The sequence below is a fragment of the Bombus pyrosoma genome, linkage group LG8 (genome assembly GCF_014825855.1).
Source record: "Bombus pyrosoma isolate SC7728 linkage group LG8, ASM1482585v1, whole genome shotgun sequence".
NCBI classification, from domain to species: domain Eukaryota; kingdom Metazoa; phylum Arthropoda; class Insecta; order Hymenoptera; family Apidae; genus Bombus; species Bombus pyrosoma.
This window is the reverse complement of record NC_057777.1, coordinates 8262552-8280559: the sequence shown is the minus strand read 5'-3', so window position 1 is coordinate 8280559 and position 18008 is coordinate 8262552. Positions and strand designations below refer to the sequence as shown.

The 18008-nt window shown below is 33.8% G+C and overlaps 1 protein-coding gene across 2 annotated transcripts in view; it reads right to left on the bottom strand.

The window, feature by feature from the left end:
- Positions 1-3026: 3026 nt before the first annotated feature.
- The window catches only part of LOC122569897 (apolipophorins), a 45768-nt gene continuing 30786 nt past the window's right edge, over positions 3027-18008 (bottom strand). The window contains exons 7-26 of one of the 2 annotated variants that reach the window (XM_043731531.1): positions 17765-17951; positions 17171-17387; positions 16418-16734; positions 15787-15981; positions 15483-15709; positions 14846-15338; positions 14411-14595; positions 13747-13967; positions 11416-11989; positions 10827-11068; positions 10410-10653; positions 9864-10100; positions 9183-9316; positions 8249-8406; positions 7987-8170; positions 7332-7470; positions 5227-5415; positions 4547-4792; positions 4234-4431; positions 3027-3803 (exon numbers count right to left, since the gene is read on the bottom strand). In XM_043731531.1, coding sequence (XP_043587466.1) covers positions 3771-3803; positions 4234-4431; positions 4547-4792; positions 5227-5415; positions 7332-7470; positions 7987-8170; positions 8249-8406; positions 9183-9316; positions 9864-10100; positions 10410-10653; positions 10827-11068; positions 11416-11989; positions 13747-13967; positions 14411-14595; positions 14846-15338; positions 15483-15709; positions 15787-15981; positions 16418-16734; positions 17171-17387; positions 17765-17951 — 4620 coding nt within the window. In that variant the 3' untranslated portion in view covers positions 3027-3770. The remainder of the gene's footprint in view (positions 3804-4233; positions 4432-4546; positions 4793-5226; positions 5416-7331; positions 7471-7986; positions 8171-8248; positions 8407-9182; positions 9317-9863; positions 10101-10409; positions 10654-10826; positions 11069-11415; positions 11990-13746; positions 13968-14410; positions 14596-14845; positions 15339-15482; positions 15710-15786; positions 15982-16417; positions 16735-17170; positions 17388-17764; positions 17952-18008) is intronic. The other variant, XM_043731532.1, reaches the window with a different exon arrangement.

Sequence of the window (18008 nt, the reverse complement as noted above, 5' to 3'; positions counted from 1 at the left end):
CTTAGACAAATTCAAATTTTTTGACCAGCCCCCGACCAGTATAAATAAACGGACGCGATCGCGGGCGAGTCAGTATATACCGAGTGACACGAATTAGAGATCAATATCTGCGAGTCGGGTTTTCCACGAGCGAACATACACTATCGTTGCGAATACAGTAAACGAGCGTCTTTCGGCAGATTGAACTTTTATTTATTTATTTATTTAAGTTATTCCAGATATATTTGACGGGTTGCGACAGCAATCTCTCGCTCTCGTTATTTCATATTATTTATCCTCAACCAATCCTCTATAAGTACTTACGTGTGATGTGAAAAGTTAGTACAAACGAGTTCCACGAACAGCGTATCAGCCATAAAATTACGTGGTGCAAAATTACAGTCCGTAGCTGCATGGACGTAGAAATAGTTTCGCAGATCCATAATGTCGGCGTTGTATATAGAAGAGACGGCCAGCGCGAGTTACAGAGGTGGTCGTCAAAGGGTTAAATAGTCTCATATCAGCCAAGTAGGTCAGCGAAGTAGATCTGTCCGCTGCAGATTATACAATGCGTATCTCTGTTCCTTTGCTTCATCTAGAAGCCTCTATGTAGCAAGTTGATTCCCTTTTTAACGATGATGAAAAGGATCGAATAATTGGCAGTTGGTCCTTTTCTTCGACTTCTATGGTTATTTCTGGATTATTTCGTCGTTAAGTAATATTCTCTCATGTGTACGATTTCTTTACGATCGATTTAGTCAAAATTAGATCAGTTCGCTTTAGGAACGAAGCGTCGCTTGCGATCAGTGACGTTATTGTTACGTAAATATTTAAAAAAAAGGGGAGATCGAATTTTGTAGATGAAGTTTTTTAAATCGAGATTTATTGCAAATTTGGTTTGCTCTCGGAAGAATACAGAACCTTTTTTTAGAAATTGATCGCTTACGCTTTTTAAGGAGTTAAGGAGGAGAGAGAAACATAGTTTATTATTAGTTTTAAAAATTGTAATAGGGGATAATCGTTTATTTTTTGCACAAGTATATTTGCAGAGAAGCTTGGAAAAGTAAGATGAATGTTTCTGAACCTATAGAAAGTGACTTTTTTAATGTAAGAGGAAAATACAGTTGGAAAAAATGTAATGAAGATTTGCAAATAATTGATAATTAAATAAGAGTTGCAAATACACGACGGAGTGTAAGGTTTCTCGAACTGAATCGTTGAGCAGAGTTATTCTCTAGTAATCAATTTAAATTTGCACTTAGCGCATGTCTGTATATTCAACGATAAGGCTTATCATACGATGTACTTACATTGTTACTGTTAGGGCACTGAATATTTTCTCAATGCGCGCTTCATGTTTGCTTTGATCAAAATGATTTAGGGCAAGCAATTTAATTTTCGTTAATTTCGAAAGGATTCAAATTTATAGAAACGAATAGATCGCGTACTAAACTAAAAATAATTCAATTGTCATCTACATTTTATTCGACATGAAAAGTAAATTTCATAATTTAGAAAGTTTCAGTGTCTTGTTATTTCGCGATGACTATTGCAAATTGAAAAATATCTTTTCTTTGGATCATCGGCACACGTAATTTGTAATACAAATATAAATTCAATAATTTTTAATATATTAATAAAAGGTACCAAAATTGTACCCTTTTTCATTATCTTCGTAAATCTATAACTTACAAAGAACAAATCTCGTGAACTAATAGCGTGAGCACCTTCAATAAGACAGAATCATCTGTACTAAGAATAAATAGATCTAGTGTAAAACATCGTTAAGAAGTGTAAAAAAGGAGGATTAGTGATTTTAATGATCGATCACGACTAGTTTATTTTCTGCTGGCTGAAACACGTTATCGGCGGTTCCCTTATGAACTTTCAAAATTGTCTGATCGCTGACCATAAAACAGCAATTTACAAATGATTAAGGCAAACATTTTAAAAATAAGTACACCGGTTCGTCGGTTGCTCGGTTATCTGATGAACCTCCCTCATTAACCCGGCAAGGAATTTTGATTTCAAACACAGATACACACTACGCGACATTATTAGAAGATCATCGAAATTAACCCTTAAATGTACGATGCTTCTAAATATAATCAAATATTTTGAAATTTTTTGTTATAATTTTGTGCCTTATAATCTTTGAAGAAGATTGGTTTCTATTAAAAATCTTGGCGCTTCTAACGTTTGATTAAAATTTTTATAGAAGAGAGATCGATATTATAGTAGAAGTTAGCAGCAGTAAGTTGCTAGCTGACTAAGAAAAATATTTTAGGTGGCAACATCTTGACTCAAGTTATTGTATTAATTCAAAGATTGTAAAAAAGATAAAATAATTTTCTTGTAAACGAATAAACGGAACTTTTATTCGTTACTCGGTTAATTGAATTAGATATACCACGATAAGAGTGGTAGTTTCGAACACGCAATGGAGCAATTAATAAATGATATTATGTTCGATATATTACATTACATTTGAAATACAGCTATGTCTTACGTGTTTAAGCGTTAGAGAGAAGTTTGAAAAGAGAAAAATACGAAGGAAAGGTACATGAACTATCGAAACAAGATTCTGTACATTGCAAGCGTGACAGTAATTATACTTGAAACTGGGTTGCGTTCGACAGATAAAATCAATGACAAACGATGCGACGTTTTATTCGATAAATTTCGGTGGAACACGATCAATCTTAGGTTTTTGTCTCTGATTCCTCGTGATTATCTATCAGCAGGATCGGATTTTCTTTATTTCGAAATCGTTGCTTTCGGCCAATTCGTTTTTAGCGAACTTAACTTTCGATTTTTCACATTGACAGTATTTTAATCACAAAAACGATCAGTTTGGTCTCGACTAAAACTTTCGTTATATATGTATTTAAATAACCCTGATTATCCTAATTAGTAATTTATGCCGATACTGTACAAAATAAATTTCGACTTTATAGATAATAAATTATACAATACATAAACGAACTTCCCTTCGAAATTAATACATAATAGTTTAATAATAATTGGTTATTAAATAATAATCAATATTATTTCCATAGTAATTTTATTTATAATAATTTTATTATTAGGAATGCAGGCTTCGATGAACAGAGATTGGGTGAATTATAAATGTCGATCATAATACATATAAGAACAATGTATGTATATTTCTCCGTAAGCCATAGTATCATCTAGCGCGTAAAAATGTTTTCATTCGTATCGGATAAACGGAATACGGTGGTCGGTATTGAATTCAGATTAGCCTCGAGTCGTACAGCATCGGTATCTTAATTTAATAAAGGTAAGCCGTACAAATTGTACCGTGAATCGAATCGATGTCCCATGCATTACATGGACGCAAGTGTACCGCGCGTTATTCTTCGTATAATTATTCTGTTTCTTATACCTGTGTCTATTAATACCTGCGTTTACTCAGGGTAAGAAACTTATTCTCTAAGTCGCGACTGATACAAGTTGAACAAATATTTAACATCTACATATACATACATATACACGATAATTGCGAAGAAATATAAAAGTGGAAGAAAAAAAAAAAAGGGACAATCGGTGTCCGACGAATATTCGTCGAAGCGGATTTCGACGCAGGGAAAATGAAATCTCAGTCCTCGACAACGATTACGTAATAATTGTGGCCTTCCCTGTCGCTGGGAAGCGCTAACGATCTTCATTTGTTTCCAAATATCGAAAATACGTCTGTCTTATTATAATAAAGTAACAAACACGATGCACCTAAATTAATTAGTAATGATAGTTTGCGCGAAGATTTTGCCTTAACCTGCCTTCGCTCCTCCCTTGGCGGGTCTCTGAAACACAAATATGTATATACGGTTTGAGCTATTTATTGTGATCATTCAAAGCTCTGAAAATTGGAAAAGAATTAAATTAGAGCGAAAATATTCCTAAAAAAAATCATATGGTTACATGATAAAAAATGACTCAAACAATACGAATGACAGATTACTTTGCCAGACTAGAGGTGCACAAATACGATATAACATTTTGCAAAAATTAAATGTTAACTTGTAATATATTTCGATCTATCGTTGCTCTGAAGGCAAAATATATAAAACTGACGTGGCAGTAAACACGTGAAAAACTTCTTACATTTACTAAAAAAGTTGAAAAACAGTGTTGAAACGTAAATATTAGAAAGTTGAAGCAAGGTCAAATACTGACGTTAAAAATAACTTCTGTTTTTCTATTTATAGAACTTCATAAAATCGCTTTCCTCACCGGAACTTCCTTGCGGCCTATGATCTTGCACTGAGGGCGACCGACCATGCCATACTGGTAGTTGCACGAGCAATCTTTCTGGAGTTCTAAATTAACGAGTCCATCGGCGACCCTCCTCGCCGCTACTTGGACGAATTGTTTCTTCTGGTTCGGCTTGGCGTCCAAGAAGTTGTTAGAACTGAACGCTGCACCACCAGACTGCAATATGATCTCAGGTAAATGCTCGATTCACTCAGCTTCCTACGTGTTTCTGTCTTTCGAAACGCTCACGAGTTACGTAATAAAAGATGAGGATCACTTGTTGAACACTTACGGATACCGCGAAGTCAGCGCAGACGTCGTTGATCGCCGGTGAGAGATTGCTCTTCATGTCGGTGTTTCCGGTAAGAGGCTTCTTCTTGCTGTCAGCGAACGTGTACACGCTGTCTTGGTCGTATCCGACGATATTCTTCAGAGGTTTGCCCGAGACGAGCAGCTCTTCGGGATATGACACGTGGTAGTAGGTGAGTCCCAAATCGCGATATATCTTGTGACCGAGCAAAAGCCTGAGATGTTGCAACTAAAAGAGAAAACATGGTTTAAATATTATTTAATTCTAAAAATCGATCAAATTCTACAATCGAAGTACGTTCTTCTTGACGATTATTAGCAGATATTTATGCAAATACATATCCTCGAGAATATAATTAAAAAAGTAGAAAATTTGTTTTATTTAAAAAGTATCATAGGAAGCAATACACTTGTACCATGCCATATTATGTATATTTTGTACAATATTGTACTTCCACATTTTTTATAAGCGCATAAAAATTCGCGATCTAATTATTAGGAAATTTACATAATTATTCGCAGAGAGTCTAATGATTAATGATCATAATTGAAGATTATTTTTCAATTTCTTATCGATTTTATGATGGATTATCTATTCATCAACTTTATGTGTGTAGCGAACGTGTTAAACTAGGGCTTAACGTCATAGAAAGTCTTGCTTACCGAAATAGGGAAAGGACTCTTCTCGCAAGGGTTGGCGATCACTGCGATCACGGCCTTGGCCGCACCAGGTCTGAAGGGATATCGAATCGCCGTCTCGTAAGCGTCGGTCAACTTGAATGTACCCAGCTCGACGTCCAATTTCTGGCGTAAATAATTAAGCTTCTTCTCCGTATCGCCTGCCTTTGCTTCCTAGAAATCGTTATTTTCTTTTTTACTACACGTAAATCACGCCAGCTACAAAAATGTCGGGACATCCTATGGATCGTGCTAACGTGTATCAAAGAACAAGAAACCAGAAACGAAAGAATACATAGAAATTGATTATTGTTATTTATCGTTTATTATTTAGATAATAGTCTCTGAGTTTTGAGGATCTCTAACTGAGAAGCTGCTAACTAAGAAATTAGAGTAGTTTTTATATTTTGACATTTCTTATTATTGTAGAGACGTAGAAAATTGTCTTAGAAATCAACAATTTTAAGATATTTGCAAAAATTAATTACATACATGTATATATTTTATTCTAATTATCAATACTATTTCTATTAAATGAAATAAGAATAAATAATGTGGAACCACGTTCCAGAAAACAAATTACTTTTACCGTTAATTTTTCTACATATCTTAAAGTTCACGATTGTTAAGACATGCCACTCTTCTATACATATGTTGTATAGTTAACGATATGCTTTGAAATTGCTCATACGTCGTTCAAATGTTGCATCAAACGGAGCACATTGAAATATAGCACATAATATGCGTTTAATAGACTTCGACTTCATTTACTAGACAGAATATTCATCGAGCAACGATCTACTATGTATCACGAATAGTTTCTGTCCTATTTATCCGTGCACATTTTCTTGTTTTTTCAACCGATTTAGCGATAATGTTTTATATAACTCAGGCAGCTGCTAGTAAACGTATCCAATTTTAAGTCACAACAAGGAAAATCAATTTTGAACGATGAATCAGCTTCATGTTATTGAAAATGAATCGTATAAAACATGCGGGGCGCCGACCACGTGATTTCCACGCGCATCTAGAGAAAAAGTTAATAACGTCGGTGAATGGTAAAAAAACGATCATTACGTCGATCGGAAGTGAAATTGAACTTTTGAATGATCTTTATTGTTCGGTTCATTGCATCAGCCTCTACTTCTGTCACATGTTTCTTTAATGAGCTTCGAAGCGTTCATTTGTGGAGTAAATGAAAGGATAATTCTATTTCCATCGAGACGTTTGAAGAACGTCGTAGCCTTTTTCATACCCAATGATATTTCGTTGTGTATTTCGTGCCTATGAAAAATTATATTCACGATATTATAAAGTTTTTGATAAATAACTAAATTTGGCCAAAAATTGAACCTAAATGCTTTGATCAAAGAGGAATTGATCTGTTGAAAAGGTACCTCTTGATTTTAATTGGAACGTTTAGCTCATTTATCGGACGTATTAGATTACAGACGAGATAGGTGAATTCTTACTAAAACTTTCAATGAAAATAATACATCTGGATCATAATGCAAAACAATTATTTTACCTGATCGTTACAGGTGACTTCTTTTCGTCGATCAAGTTGTTTGTTTTTTTTACATTTGTGTCTCTCGATCTAAATCCTTTATATCAATAGCAGCTTATCTGTACTTTTATCGTAACTTCTCCAAAAACTGTATTAATATTACGATCATTATACGAACATATTTCGCCTACGTTACGTCCAAGTTTACATCTCTTTAAGAAATATGCTGCAATTTTATTTGGATCTATGTTTTGTTCTAATAAACATATTGCTGTGTTATGATAGTTAATAAAATACTAACTTGGAGTTAAAAAAATCGACTAGCTTCGAGCTTTAAATTAATGTATAATAGATATCATCGAACGGCACGTTTAATACTAATTTCTGAAATATTGCTTTAATCTTAACTACAAGTTTTCCAAGCAACGCGTTCAGCAGCATTTTATTCAACAACGCTACGAATCTTTCATTTAAAGTTCCGTTACGAACTTTTCAAATAACTTTGTTTATATAATATTTTCGTTTATCGTGTCGAGAAAAGTTACTGTTTCTCTATATAATGCCTTAAAGAAGGTGGAATTACCTGCCAAGTAACTGCTGGTTTCTTTTCGTGGAACTTCATGTTCTTCACCTCACCATCGATATTGGTGTCGCCATTCAACGTGTAGTGTTGAGGCCACTTCATATTCTCGCTGAATCCAATAAGTCCAATGTGCACATCTCTGTAAAATTAATTGTAAGAAAAATGGTAAACATTAATATGGAAAAAATCGGTCGAATATAGTGAAATCTACACAAAGGGAGACAAGAAGGGTGTTCTCTAAATTTCTTTTTAATCCTTAGTTGAGACTGTGATTGAATTATTTGAGACATTACTATAATAATACAATTTATTTTATATTACATATCGGCATTCAATATATATTTTTACTAACCTTTCTCTAAAACAGTCTAATGTCTATCGAATAATATAATTTTGGTAATTTTTGTATATTTTCAATTTTGTAATTTTTATTACGCGGTGTTGCTTTTATAGTCTTATTATTGCATAATTAACTATAAGTAGCTATATCGCTTCTAAACTTGTTGCAATATTCTATATTTATTTAACTATGAAATTATTTGAAAAAATGCAGATGTTTTTATGTATGTAATGCAATGAAAAAGGGAAATGCTTATGAATCAAAAGAAGAGATTTCAAAGATTTGTTTCTATGATAAATCGAAAATCCAACTCACGTAATTCCTTGTTGTTTCAATTCCTCCCTGACCTCAGACATCAAAGGAACAACCATCTCTTTGTAGATTTTGTCGTTCGGTGTCTGTTGTTCAATTACGAAAACAATGTCAGCCTCTTTCTTCGGAACTATCACGCTGAACGTGTCGCCTACCTCGATTTCGTTTGCTCCTACCTTGCAATTCACTGAAAACAGGAAGAAAATACTTAGCTCCATTTATCTCGAACGTTTAGTGTCAATGGTACGTTTTAGAGGGAACTCACCACAAGACGCTGGAAGCTGAGTGCTCATGACGCCTTGCTCGTAACAAGCATAGTGATAAGCTGTGGCAATTATGCAAGCTCCGTTTGGTGTATTAACGGCGGTCGCATGGTCGCAAGCTTCACGATACAGTACTGGATTGACGATATTGAAGCAAGATCTATAATCATATTTCATCAAATATTAGAAAAACTTCAAATTAATATTCAATTTAATATTCATTAATTCATATTTAATATTCGATTAGATATTGCAATAATATCATATTATTCAAATAAAAAAGTATAAGTGCGAGTGATTTATAATATGGATGTAAAATTTGGGATTACTTAGTAAATTAGAAGAAAACTTTGATTTTCTCGGTGGGGGATGTATAAAATTTTATGTTCGATTTCTCAATAGGTATAGACGAGTTTTTAGATATAACTGCATGAGAAATGTTAAATTACGATAATTAATGTTAACAATCAAATTCAAGTTACTGAACTATAGAGGAAAGATATCGTAGATTTTTTTATTTTCATGCCACATGACAAAAAAGGAGAGCAGCGTCACCGAAACTTGATGCAAATTTGTTAGGTTCAAAGATATAAGCGATTAAAAGGATTTTGTGAAAAAGCAAGATAACTAATTTTATGACGATCAATGTTTTTGAAAAGTTCGATGAACTAAAGAAGATACATATCTTGTCTTAATACTAAATAGAAACGTCAATTTATGTGATATAGGGTTGTTTTCATACACATGAAGTATGTTCATTTTTAAAATGGGACTTGTAAACAGAAAATAGAGTTATCATGTTTTACCACTGAGAGAGTTGTTCGTGTTATTTCGTTAAATGTTATTACTTCAAGAAGACTGTGTATTTAATTAGTAAATAATAGAAGTACGAGATTGCATAAACTTCTTTTATGCGAAAAGAAAGTGCGTACGTACTTCAAAGGCGAATTGGAGCTAGTAAAGTAGTCGGTACAGACTGCAGCATGGTGTTTGTGGTCCATTGCAGTTGCTTCTGGGCATTCACCCTTTAGCTTGTACGCGTTTCCAAATTCTGATCCACTTTCGGTGATCTAAAAATACAAAAAAGATTTGTATTTTCGAATTACATATAAAACAATTATTTCTATTATTTAATTATCCAAACACGAGACAAATATAAATGAAGAGAAATCTAATTTTATCCTATCCTAAATGGATAAGATTATTATTGTTCTATTTAAAATGAATATATATTCTTTATATACTAACTACATAATAATTCTTAAAAATTAGTTTCAAACTAATAATAATTCTTAAAGATTCTAGTAATTTCTTAATGATTTCTCAGATCTACTTAAATTTTAATAATTATCTTGATACGTATGAACGAGAGTGTATCCTTCGTGTTGCTTTTTTTACACAAATTTTGTAGCCTAATCGTCGGTAATTCCAGTGCGAAAAAATCCGTATCTCGTTAACTCTTTTCGCAAATGTACCTCACGAATGGAAGCGTTACCCTATAAAGATCGAACGATACTCCGGTTGGAACGTGAGCTTTGATGCCCGTACGATTTCCACGAGTATCCATTTCCGTGAGCTCAGAAGCTCTTTAGAGACTTCGTAATACAAGGCACATACCTTTCCAGAGGGCAGAGTAAAATCGTCGTATGGCTCGTTATTGCCATCGCCAAGGATTCCACGGAGTTTACCCAAGTAGAAGCCAGAAACGTGGACGGCGCAAATCATAGGTGATTTGTTGGAGCATGTAACTCGGACACCATAATCGGACTTGATGTTGCTGAATGGCGGGAAGAGGTAAGCGTGTAGATTCTTCGTGCTCGTTGGGAACTCGGCCGGTTTGTTGTTCATCAGGATCTGAATGAACAGTCACGCTTATATTCAAATGTCCCTCGATAATACAGATTTATTATTAATTGATACTTTTAATATGACTCGTCCATAAACTCAATCGATCGCAAAAAAGAAATTAAAAGATGAAAATTAACCTTACGAAGAAATTGGATAAAAGTGGAACTCTTTGAATTTTAGGCTATTAGCTAATAACAGTTCGATTCTAATTTTAGATATTTTTAAGCAATTTCGCTCAACTTTCCTTTTTGCACACGATTTCATAAATTATCGTAAATTACGAATCATTTGTCAGAAGAAAATTTTCTCACTTACGTTTCCATTGCTCTTCAAGGTGATGCTCTCTTTCGGCTCCGTAACCGTGATGCTGACTAGATTTCCTTCATTGAAGTTTGCTATGACAGAGAAATTTCCATCCTGCATATCTTGTGCTAGAACATAAGTGCAGGTACCGGGCAAGCTCAAATGACGTCCATCAAACGTGAAGAAGTGTCCTCCATGAGTAACGACTCCTGATTTGCTGAAGGGTGGTACGAGATCTTTTAGATGAGCGGTCGGTCTAAATGACAAACGAAAATTTCTGTAATTCCATTTGTCAAGTTACAGTTGTCAAAAAATGCAGTTTTAAGTCTCAAGTATGAGCGTTGTTTTCATCCTTTCAATGTGGACGATATAGAGAGGGTAGAGTGAGACATTTAAACGTTTTACAAGATCGTTTATCAAATTATTTACCTGTAAGCGCGATACAGATCCAGAGGCGTCGGTAGCTCTCTGTTACGCAAGAGATTCACAACAGAGGATTGGATGGCGGAAATGCCTGGGAGCCTGGACAAAAGAGTGAAATCGAGTGGTTGGATTTGAACGAAGGAGAGCAAGTTGCCCAACGAAGACTGTTTTTGCAACAAAGTCAGAACTGATTGAATCGCGGACGAGAGTTGCGAGTAGATCTTCTTCAGTTCGTTCGCCTCGTCGACCTGTAACAGTTTCGTCAATTCTTCTTTGATTTGTCAAAATTAATAGCTTCATTGGTTTGATGAGATTATTATCATAACATGAAATGTACGTTATGAATTGATCTAATTACGTATTCATAGATGACGACAACAGTCTAGATCAGATTTGATTTGCAGTGTACTCAGAAAAATATTTTAACATTTACCACAAGAAAACTTTTATGTCTATATTGTACATGTTACGCAAAACATTTTTAAACTTCATTACAATTACGAAGAGTGTAAACTTATTGGACAACTTAATAGATGTGACTTCTTCTGAATATCAAATCTATCAAATTTGCATATGCATACTCGGGGAAACATACCTTCTCTTGTTTGATGTGCTTGAAAATATACTGGCAAATGCTGTCGACAAGATGTTGTAATTCCGCAGTAGGCAGAATGCTCTTAGTAACCCTGCACAGCTCTTCGATTGGAGCCAGAATAGTTTGCGGTATCTCAAAGTTCTTCAGATCTTCCAACTTCTCCTTCAACACTTCGTAAACAGGTAGGGCCTTCAGTTCGTTCATCAGCAAAGTATAGAATTCTTCGACGGTTCGTTTGGCCTGTTCCAATGCTATCAATACAACCTTGGCGGAGTCTTGAACTATTCCAGTGACTAAACCTATGGTATCATTTATTTCCTTTTGGTGCTGATTTATCAAGTCAAGAACTGCGTTAAGATAAATATTGGCGAGTTTTGCCAAGGTCTCGAGGATATCCATAGCTTGATGGAATATCTTCTCGTATGATTGCTTCAATTTAGGATAAATCGACTTCGTGGCTTCCTTTAGGTTGGTCGTTATGTTGGTTAATTGTTCTTGAAGTTTATCTAGACCTTTCGCAATCTCTTTCATCATCTCCGTGATAGCTGTCACAAGGACGCCAAAGTATTTGTTCCTTGAGAAAGAATAAACGTTTTTAAACATTTCACGTAATTCTTAATTTGTCTTCTTATTCTAACATTGGAACTATCGATCTTTAATATCTATCTAAATATATCATATACAGTAGTTGATTGGAATTAAAGCAGTATAATGAAAATTCCCTAATGCGTGTAATCATATTTCTATCGCAAGAGAAGCAAGCATTTTGATATCGTTAAAAACACTCGCATGTTTATAGTAATTGCAAAGATAAAAAGTCTGATACCAGTCATTTTGGTTTGATAGATCCTAGCACTATTAGGGATGAATTTTCGACACACGAAACTTTCTACTTTCTATTTTTGTGATCCGGGACTCAGATAAATGACAATTTTTATAAATAACTTAGGAGAATGTTGTAATTATATGAATTTAGTTCTGTGCAACTAATAACAACGCAATTAGGTTTCGAGACTTTAGACTTATTTTAATTATTATAATTTTTCCAATAAACAATTTTCTGATAAAAATTTAACAATTTAGAAAATAAGGAAGAAAGAAATAAATCTTGCTGGTTTTTGAGCTTTAAGTATTTAAGATTTCATGAGGTCTCGGTTTCGAGTTTCAAACTCTGATTTCGATCTATCTTTAGTTAAAAGTTTCCTAATATTGTAATATAGACGTTATCCTTATATATAATATAGATCTATATAGATTCTAATATAGAATACTATAATATATATATGTACATACACGATGTCCCAGGATATTGCAGCGAAATGGTACCAGCATATTCTATGAGTGAAAATAAGAAAAAAATGTCATATAAACATAAGCCCACAAATGCTTTGTTAAAATATTATAATAGAAATACGAAATAACAGTGAATTATGTTTTTTTCTATATAATGGTTAAACAAACTATAACTTATGGAAGATCAATTGGGAAATTTCAAAAGTAATTTCAAAGTTTACTAGATAAGAATTAACACAAAGAATTTGTAATGTGTTCGATAAAATTGTAGGAAATCAACAAGATATTTGTAATGTAATAAATTCTGTATTTATAAGGCAATATTCTGGAATGAAACTAAATATCGCCGATTTATCTTCATATTTTATCAAACCAAAAACCAATCCGTTGTTATATTCGTATTTTTGTTATAATTTTTTAATGTAGCATTTATGAGTCTATGCTTAGTGTACGATACTTTTTTCTTAATTTTATTCATAGATTATACTAGCACCATTTGGCGACTATTGTAGTATATATTACATAGTAGGTAATACAGTATTATATAATACATAGTTTATAAGTTTTCATATTATTAATATTCACACTAAATGAACAAATACTTCGCTTGGTGTGGACTATCATTATAATAATATCATTTCAATTATATATATTTATTATTATGTTTTATATATATTTTTACTAGTAAATAATTTTGTCCAGCTAATGAAAGTTTCACTGTTATCAATTTCAATATACAAGATATTTCATTTAAAATAGTCCAAACTAACTTTTCTCTACATATATTACACGTTTATTAAAAAACATCGATAAGTTTAAAAAAAGGAAAAAATTATTTGATAACGATTACCGTGATACTGTTCAAATGACTTTACGTAATCTAAACTATATTTAAGCTATATTTAAATTATATTTGCAATAGTTTCTGTATCATCAAAAGCTAGTACAGAATACGATTAAGTGTCTATTTTATGCGCAATATTCTTTGGCTCATGTTAAATGTCACTATAGGAAATAGTATCTCGTATGAATACTCACAAGGTAGCCTGAATTTCTTTGATGCTCTCGTCAGCATTAAGTTCGTCCTTTATCTTGTTCAGTTCTGTTTGATAATAATCCAAAAGTGGCTTCATATTTGGTTGCGCCTTCTTCAGATGTTCGATGAAGTCTGTGCCTTCTGCTTTCACTTGGTTCAATGCGTAGTCGTCGACGTCTTTTAATTTCTTCACAAGCTCGAGAATCTTATTCTTCTCAATTTCCTATAAAAAGTCAAATCAACGTAGATAGCGAACTTTTATGGGATAATTTTACGATGTGTGATCGATCGTATTAACAATTTAATGATGATCAGACTGTGAATGTTAATGGAAATTCTTATTTCTAAAGAGAAATGAAACACGTAAGCAGAGATTTGTTTCATTCACCAAATTTAATAACTAGTGTCTTTTCTTTGGATATTTTCTATATTTTTGTATGTTATATGCATTTTGCGCATTTCTCCATATTTAGATGCATAAACATCCGGTGTTTACTTATCGTTTATCTCTATAGAGACAACAATTCGCTCTTACGAAGAACGCAAACATTACTTGATCAAAAAATCGCAGAATCACAATAATATAATAAAGATCCCTATCGTCATTATCGAACTCTAGTAAATTGGCCTAACTCAATTTATCGCTGGACAATCAAGTTTACTTACCACTAATTCGGCAACATTTTCTTTGTTGAAACCAAAATCGGGTTTCAGGAATTGTTTCTCGTCCAAATGAACCAAACCGTGGAACAGCTCCTTCTTCGCTCCATTTATGATAGCATTTCCGTGAATCTCCGCCAGTTGACCAATGACAACTTGTCCGTTGACGCTAAATTTAACCTTAGGGTTGCCTGAAATTAATGCATTCAAAATGAACATACATTGAGATGAACTTTCGAACGTCGACATAAATTTTTTGACAAATTTTCATGAGTTCGATAATTTTGTGTTCTGTAAATTTGAAACGACTTGAAAACGTATGCAACTGCAGGGCATCTTGACTGGTTTGCTTGTCTCGCGTACTTCAAGTTACGGCTCGAGGTAACTCGAGCGAGGTAGCTATCGGGTCAGGCACTGTTCGCGTCAAAATATCAAGCTTACCTTTGAAGTATGCCTCAAACTGGAATGGATTCAAGTTATTGGCCTCGTAACTCATAATGCGAGGAGCCTCGCCCAACAAAGACAGTTCTCTGTATATTTTTTGCTTGTTTTTGGAGATATCCAGCTTCCAGTCATCCTTGATCAGTTCCTTGTCAGGTAAAGTGACAAACAGATAAACATGGCTTGTGCCAGCAGAGAAAACAGCACCCAAAGTTTTTGGTTTTTGTTTCACGTCATTGTAGGTGAAGAAATTGCCGAATCCTATTTGTTTGGTAGATATTGTCAAATGAGATTTCAGATCGAGCTTCAATTGCTGGCCACGGCTATTCACTTCGATCGAACTGGTCAGATTTCTGCCTTCTGGAAGTTGTTGTTTTTGCACATTCACCGCAATTGTGATCTTCTGACTTTTCTTGGCGAACACGTCTATGTCCAAATTGGCGTTCAATAGTTGATCCCTGTTACAGTGCACATTTCCTTTCACTACCATATCCTGCAAGTGAGAATACATAAAATATTCAACGTTTATATTGTACTTTTTTCACTGTGTAATTTTTACTTTCCCTTTTTTTCGAATTAAAGTTATACAGATACAAATGAAATGATTGTTCGTCATTATGTATCATATTAATTTTACCTTGGACTGCGTTGGATACGAGAATTTCGTTTCTCCATTAAGGGACATGCTGTTCTTATCGATGTTAATATCTCCATTGACAGACAAACTGGTCTTATCAGATGGTTTGTTCTTTCTGTCCAGATAAAGAGACGCGTCGACCTTGTATGACGCGGTCTGTTTGGTCTTAGGTAAATCGTACGTGAAAATGGCAGCTATTTCACGGGAAGGCAAAGATACAATGGATGCTGTAATCATAAATATTATTAATATATTAGTTCCATTAACGTTTGAAATTATTTCAACAATTATTCCTCATTTTTACCAGCTTCTTTAGGATGAATGTATAATTGATAAGTGTATTCGGTCTTGTCCTTTGAAGAATGGAGATAGAGATTCGTTTTGTGGTCGAATATCGGGTTTTTCAACTCCGTCCTGGTCTTCAGACCAAATTCTACGGGCACGTTGAACTTCTTCAGATCGACTTCTACCGTTACTTGATGTTTTAGTAATTTTTTCTCTGAAAAATAAAGCATTCGAAGTTTCATTGAAAGTCTCATTGAAAATTCTTATACGTTGTGATACGATTTTAACTAAATTAGTAATTGCAATAAGTATTATTAGATCAATAGTTAAAATAAATAAAAATAAATCATGAAATTATTCTAGACATTTTGAATTGATTTTTTACAGTATTTTCTGCCGCTAACTTTTTCAACGAAACCTAAGATTGACCTAAGTTGAGCATTTCTGTTAACTCGTTTTCTAACAATTTTGAGAATTCTTTTTCTCGTTGCAATAGTCATTCCAATTTGGTTGCTTGAACTTGAACGATTCTAAATTGGATAACGCGACTTGTTGACACGAACCTAAACTTGAAGTCGAATCGATACGATCTGAAGTCAAATAACCTGCCTAATCTGAACGACGTTTAAGACTATGGAAACATTACTCACGTTCAACGTTCATAATCGACTGAAGTTTGAACTGAGCGCAGTCTTTGTTCTGCTCGCAGTAGCTATTGAACACGTGCAGCTCTTTGTTCGATAGTTTTAGTTCACCCACGATGGCGGATGGCTCGAAATTCACGTTCAACACTATTGCCACACCAACTTCTCCATCTTTTTCTTGACTCAATTGTTGACGAGTATATTTGAAGGAGGAGCTCCTTGTATCATCACCGACCTTCATGCTTCCATTACCCTCCACTACGATCTTTCCATCCTCATCGCGACGCTTGTAGTTTGTGCTGGATATATAATACAACATGTACCTATATTTACATCCTGATTGGGTACATTGTATTAAATTGATAAATAAACTGCGGATTTTCTTCTTATGCATTTATGAAAAATTTTAGGATACATATATAAAACGGCCAATTTTTAGGGAATTGTATTTCACCGACGTCCAAAATACAGACGCATGTATATATGTAAAAATAAAATTCTATATGTATTCTATATGTGAAATGTAGGAAGGCATAGAGTAAATTTATATTTACATTCTGTTCTTTTAATTCCATTCATAAAAATATGGAAAACAGATGAGAAAATATAGGAATTAAAACACACGTAATTATATTTAGTAAGCGGAATAAGTATCTATTTGATTACGTTCCATTTCGTTAATTATGTTCGGAAAAATATAAATTTGCATAAATATCCACAGTCTATTCATAAAGATCATAAAAAATTTGAGAGGAATACCTTCCAGTTACGATGTTCTTGCCATCGCTGGTCACAGTCATGGTGATGAGCTTGCCGTTCTTTGGTGTTGGTTTGTTGGCGACTTCAGCATGGATCTTGCGGTGTTTGATTTTGTCGCTATCAAAGTTCGCGTTAATCACGAAATTGTCAATGCTTTCGAGATCCACGTGCGCATCAGCCTTTGCGAATCCTTTAGGAGTGTCCACTATCCATTCACCTGTGACACGATACAAAAATTTGGCCATTTGTAATTAATTGAAACAAAAATTCTCAATTTTAAAACAACGTATAAAATGATCTACAAAAAGATACAAATATTTATCAGAAAGAAAAAAGACGTAGAAAATTAAAATTGCGCACTTTATACATATATCACGGTCTAATAATATTATCTTTCGTCCATTTTAGATTTAAATTAAAAGTATTGATTACATTCTTGTAATTGTTAACCAGTTCTTCACCAAATCTTATCAGTTAATTGTTCTAACAAAAGTACAATACTAAATGCTACAAACAGTGGAGTGAGAAATTGTAAAACAAAATTGCAGTGATCCTTCTAGAAGAATACTATCGATATATCTATGCTCGAGTCACCTTTGTATTCCTTCTCATTGAGCTTTTGGAATTTGGAGAATATCTCGGTTTTTCCATTCGGACATGCAGATGTTACGTGGAACAGACTGCTCGTGTCCAAATACTGCATTTCACCATTCAGAGTATATTTATTACCGTCAGCAACTGCTTTACTGTCGATTGTTAGCTTGTTTTCTTCTTTCAGTCTCTGTAAAATCACACGAAATAAGAAATTAGATGAATAAATATCCTGCTAGTAAATTTA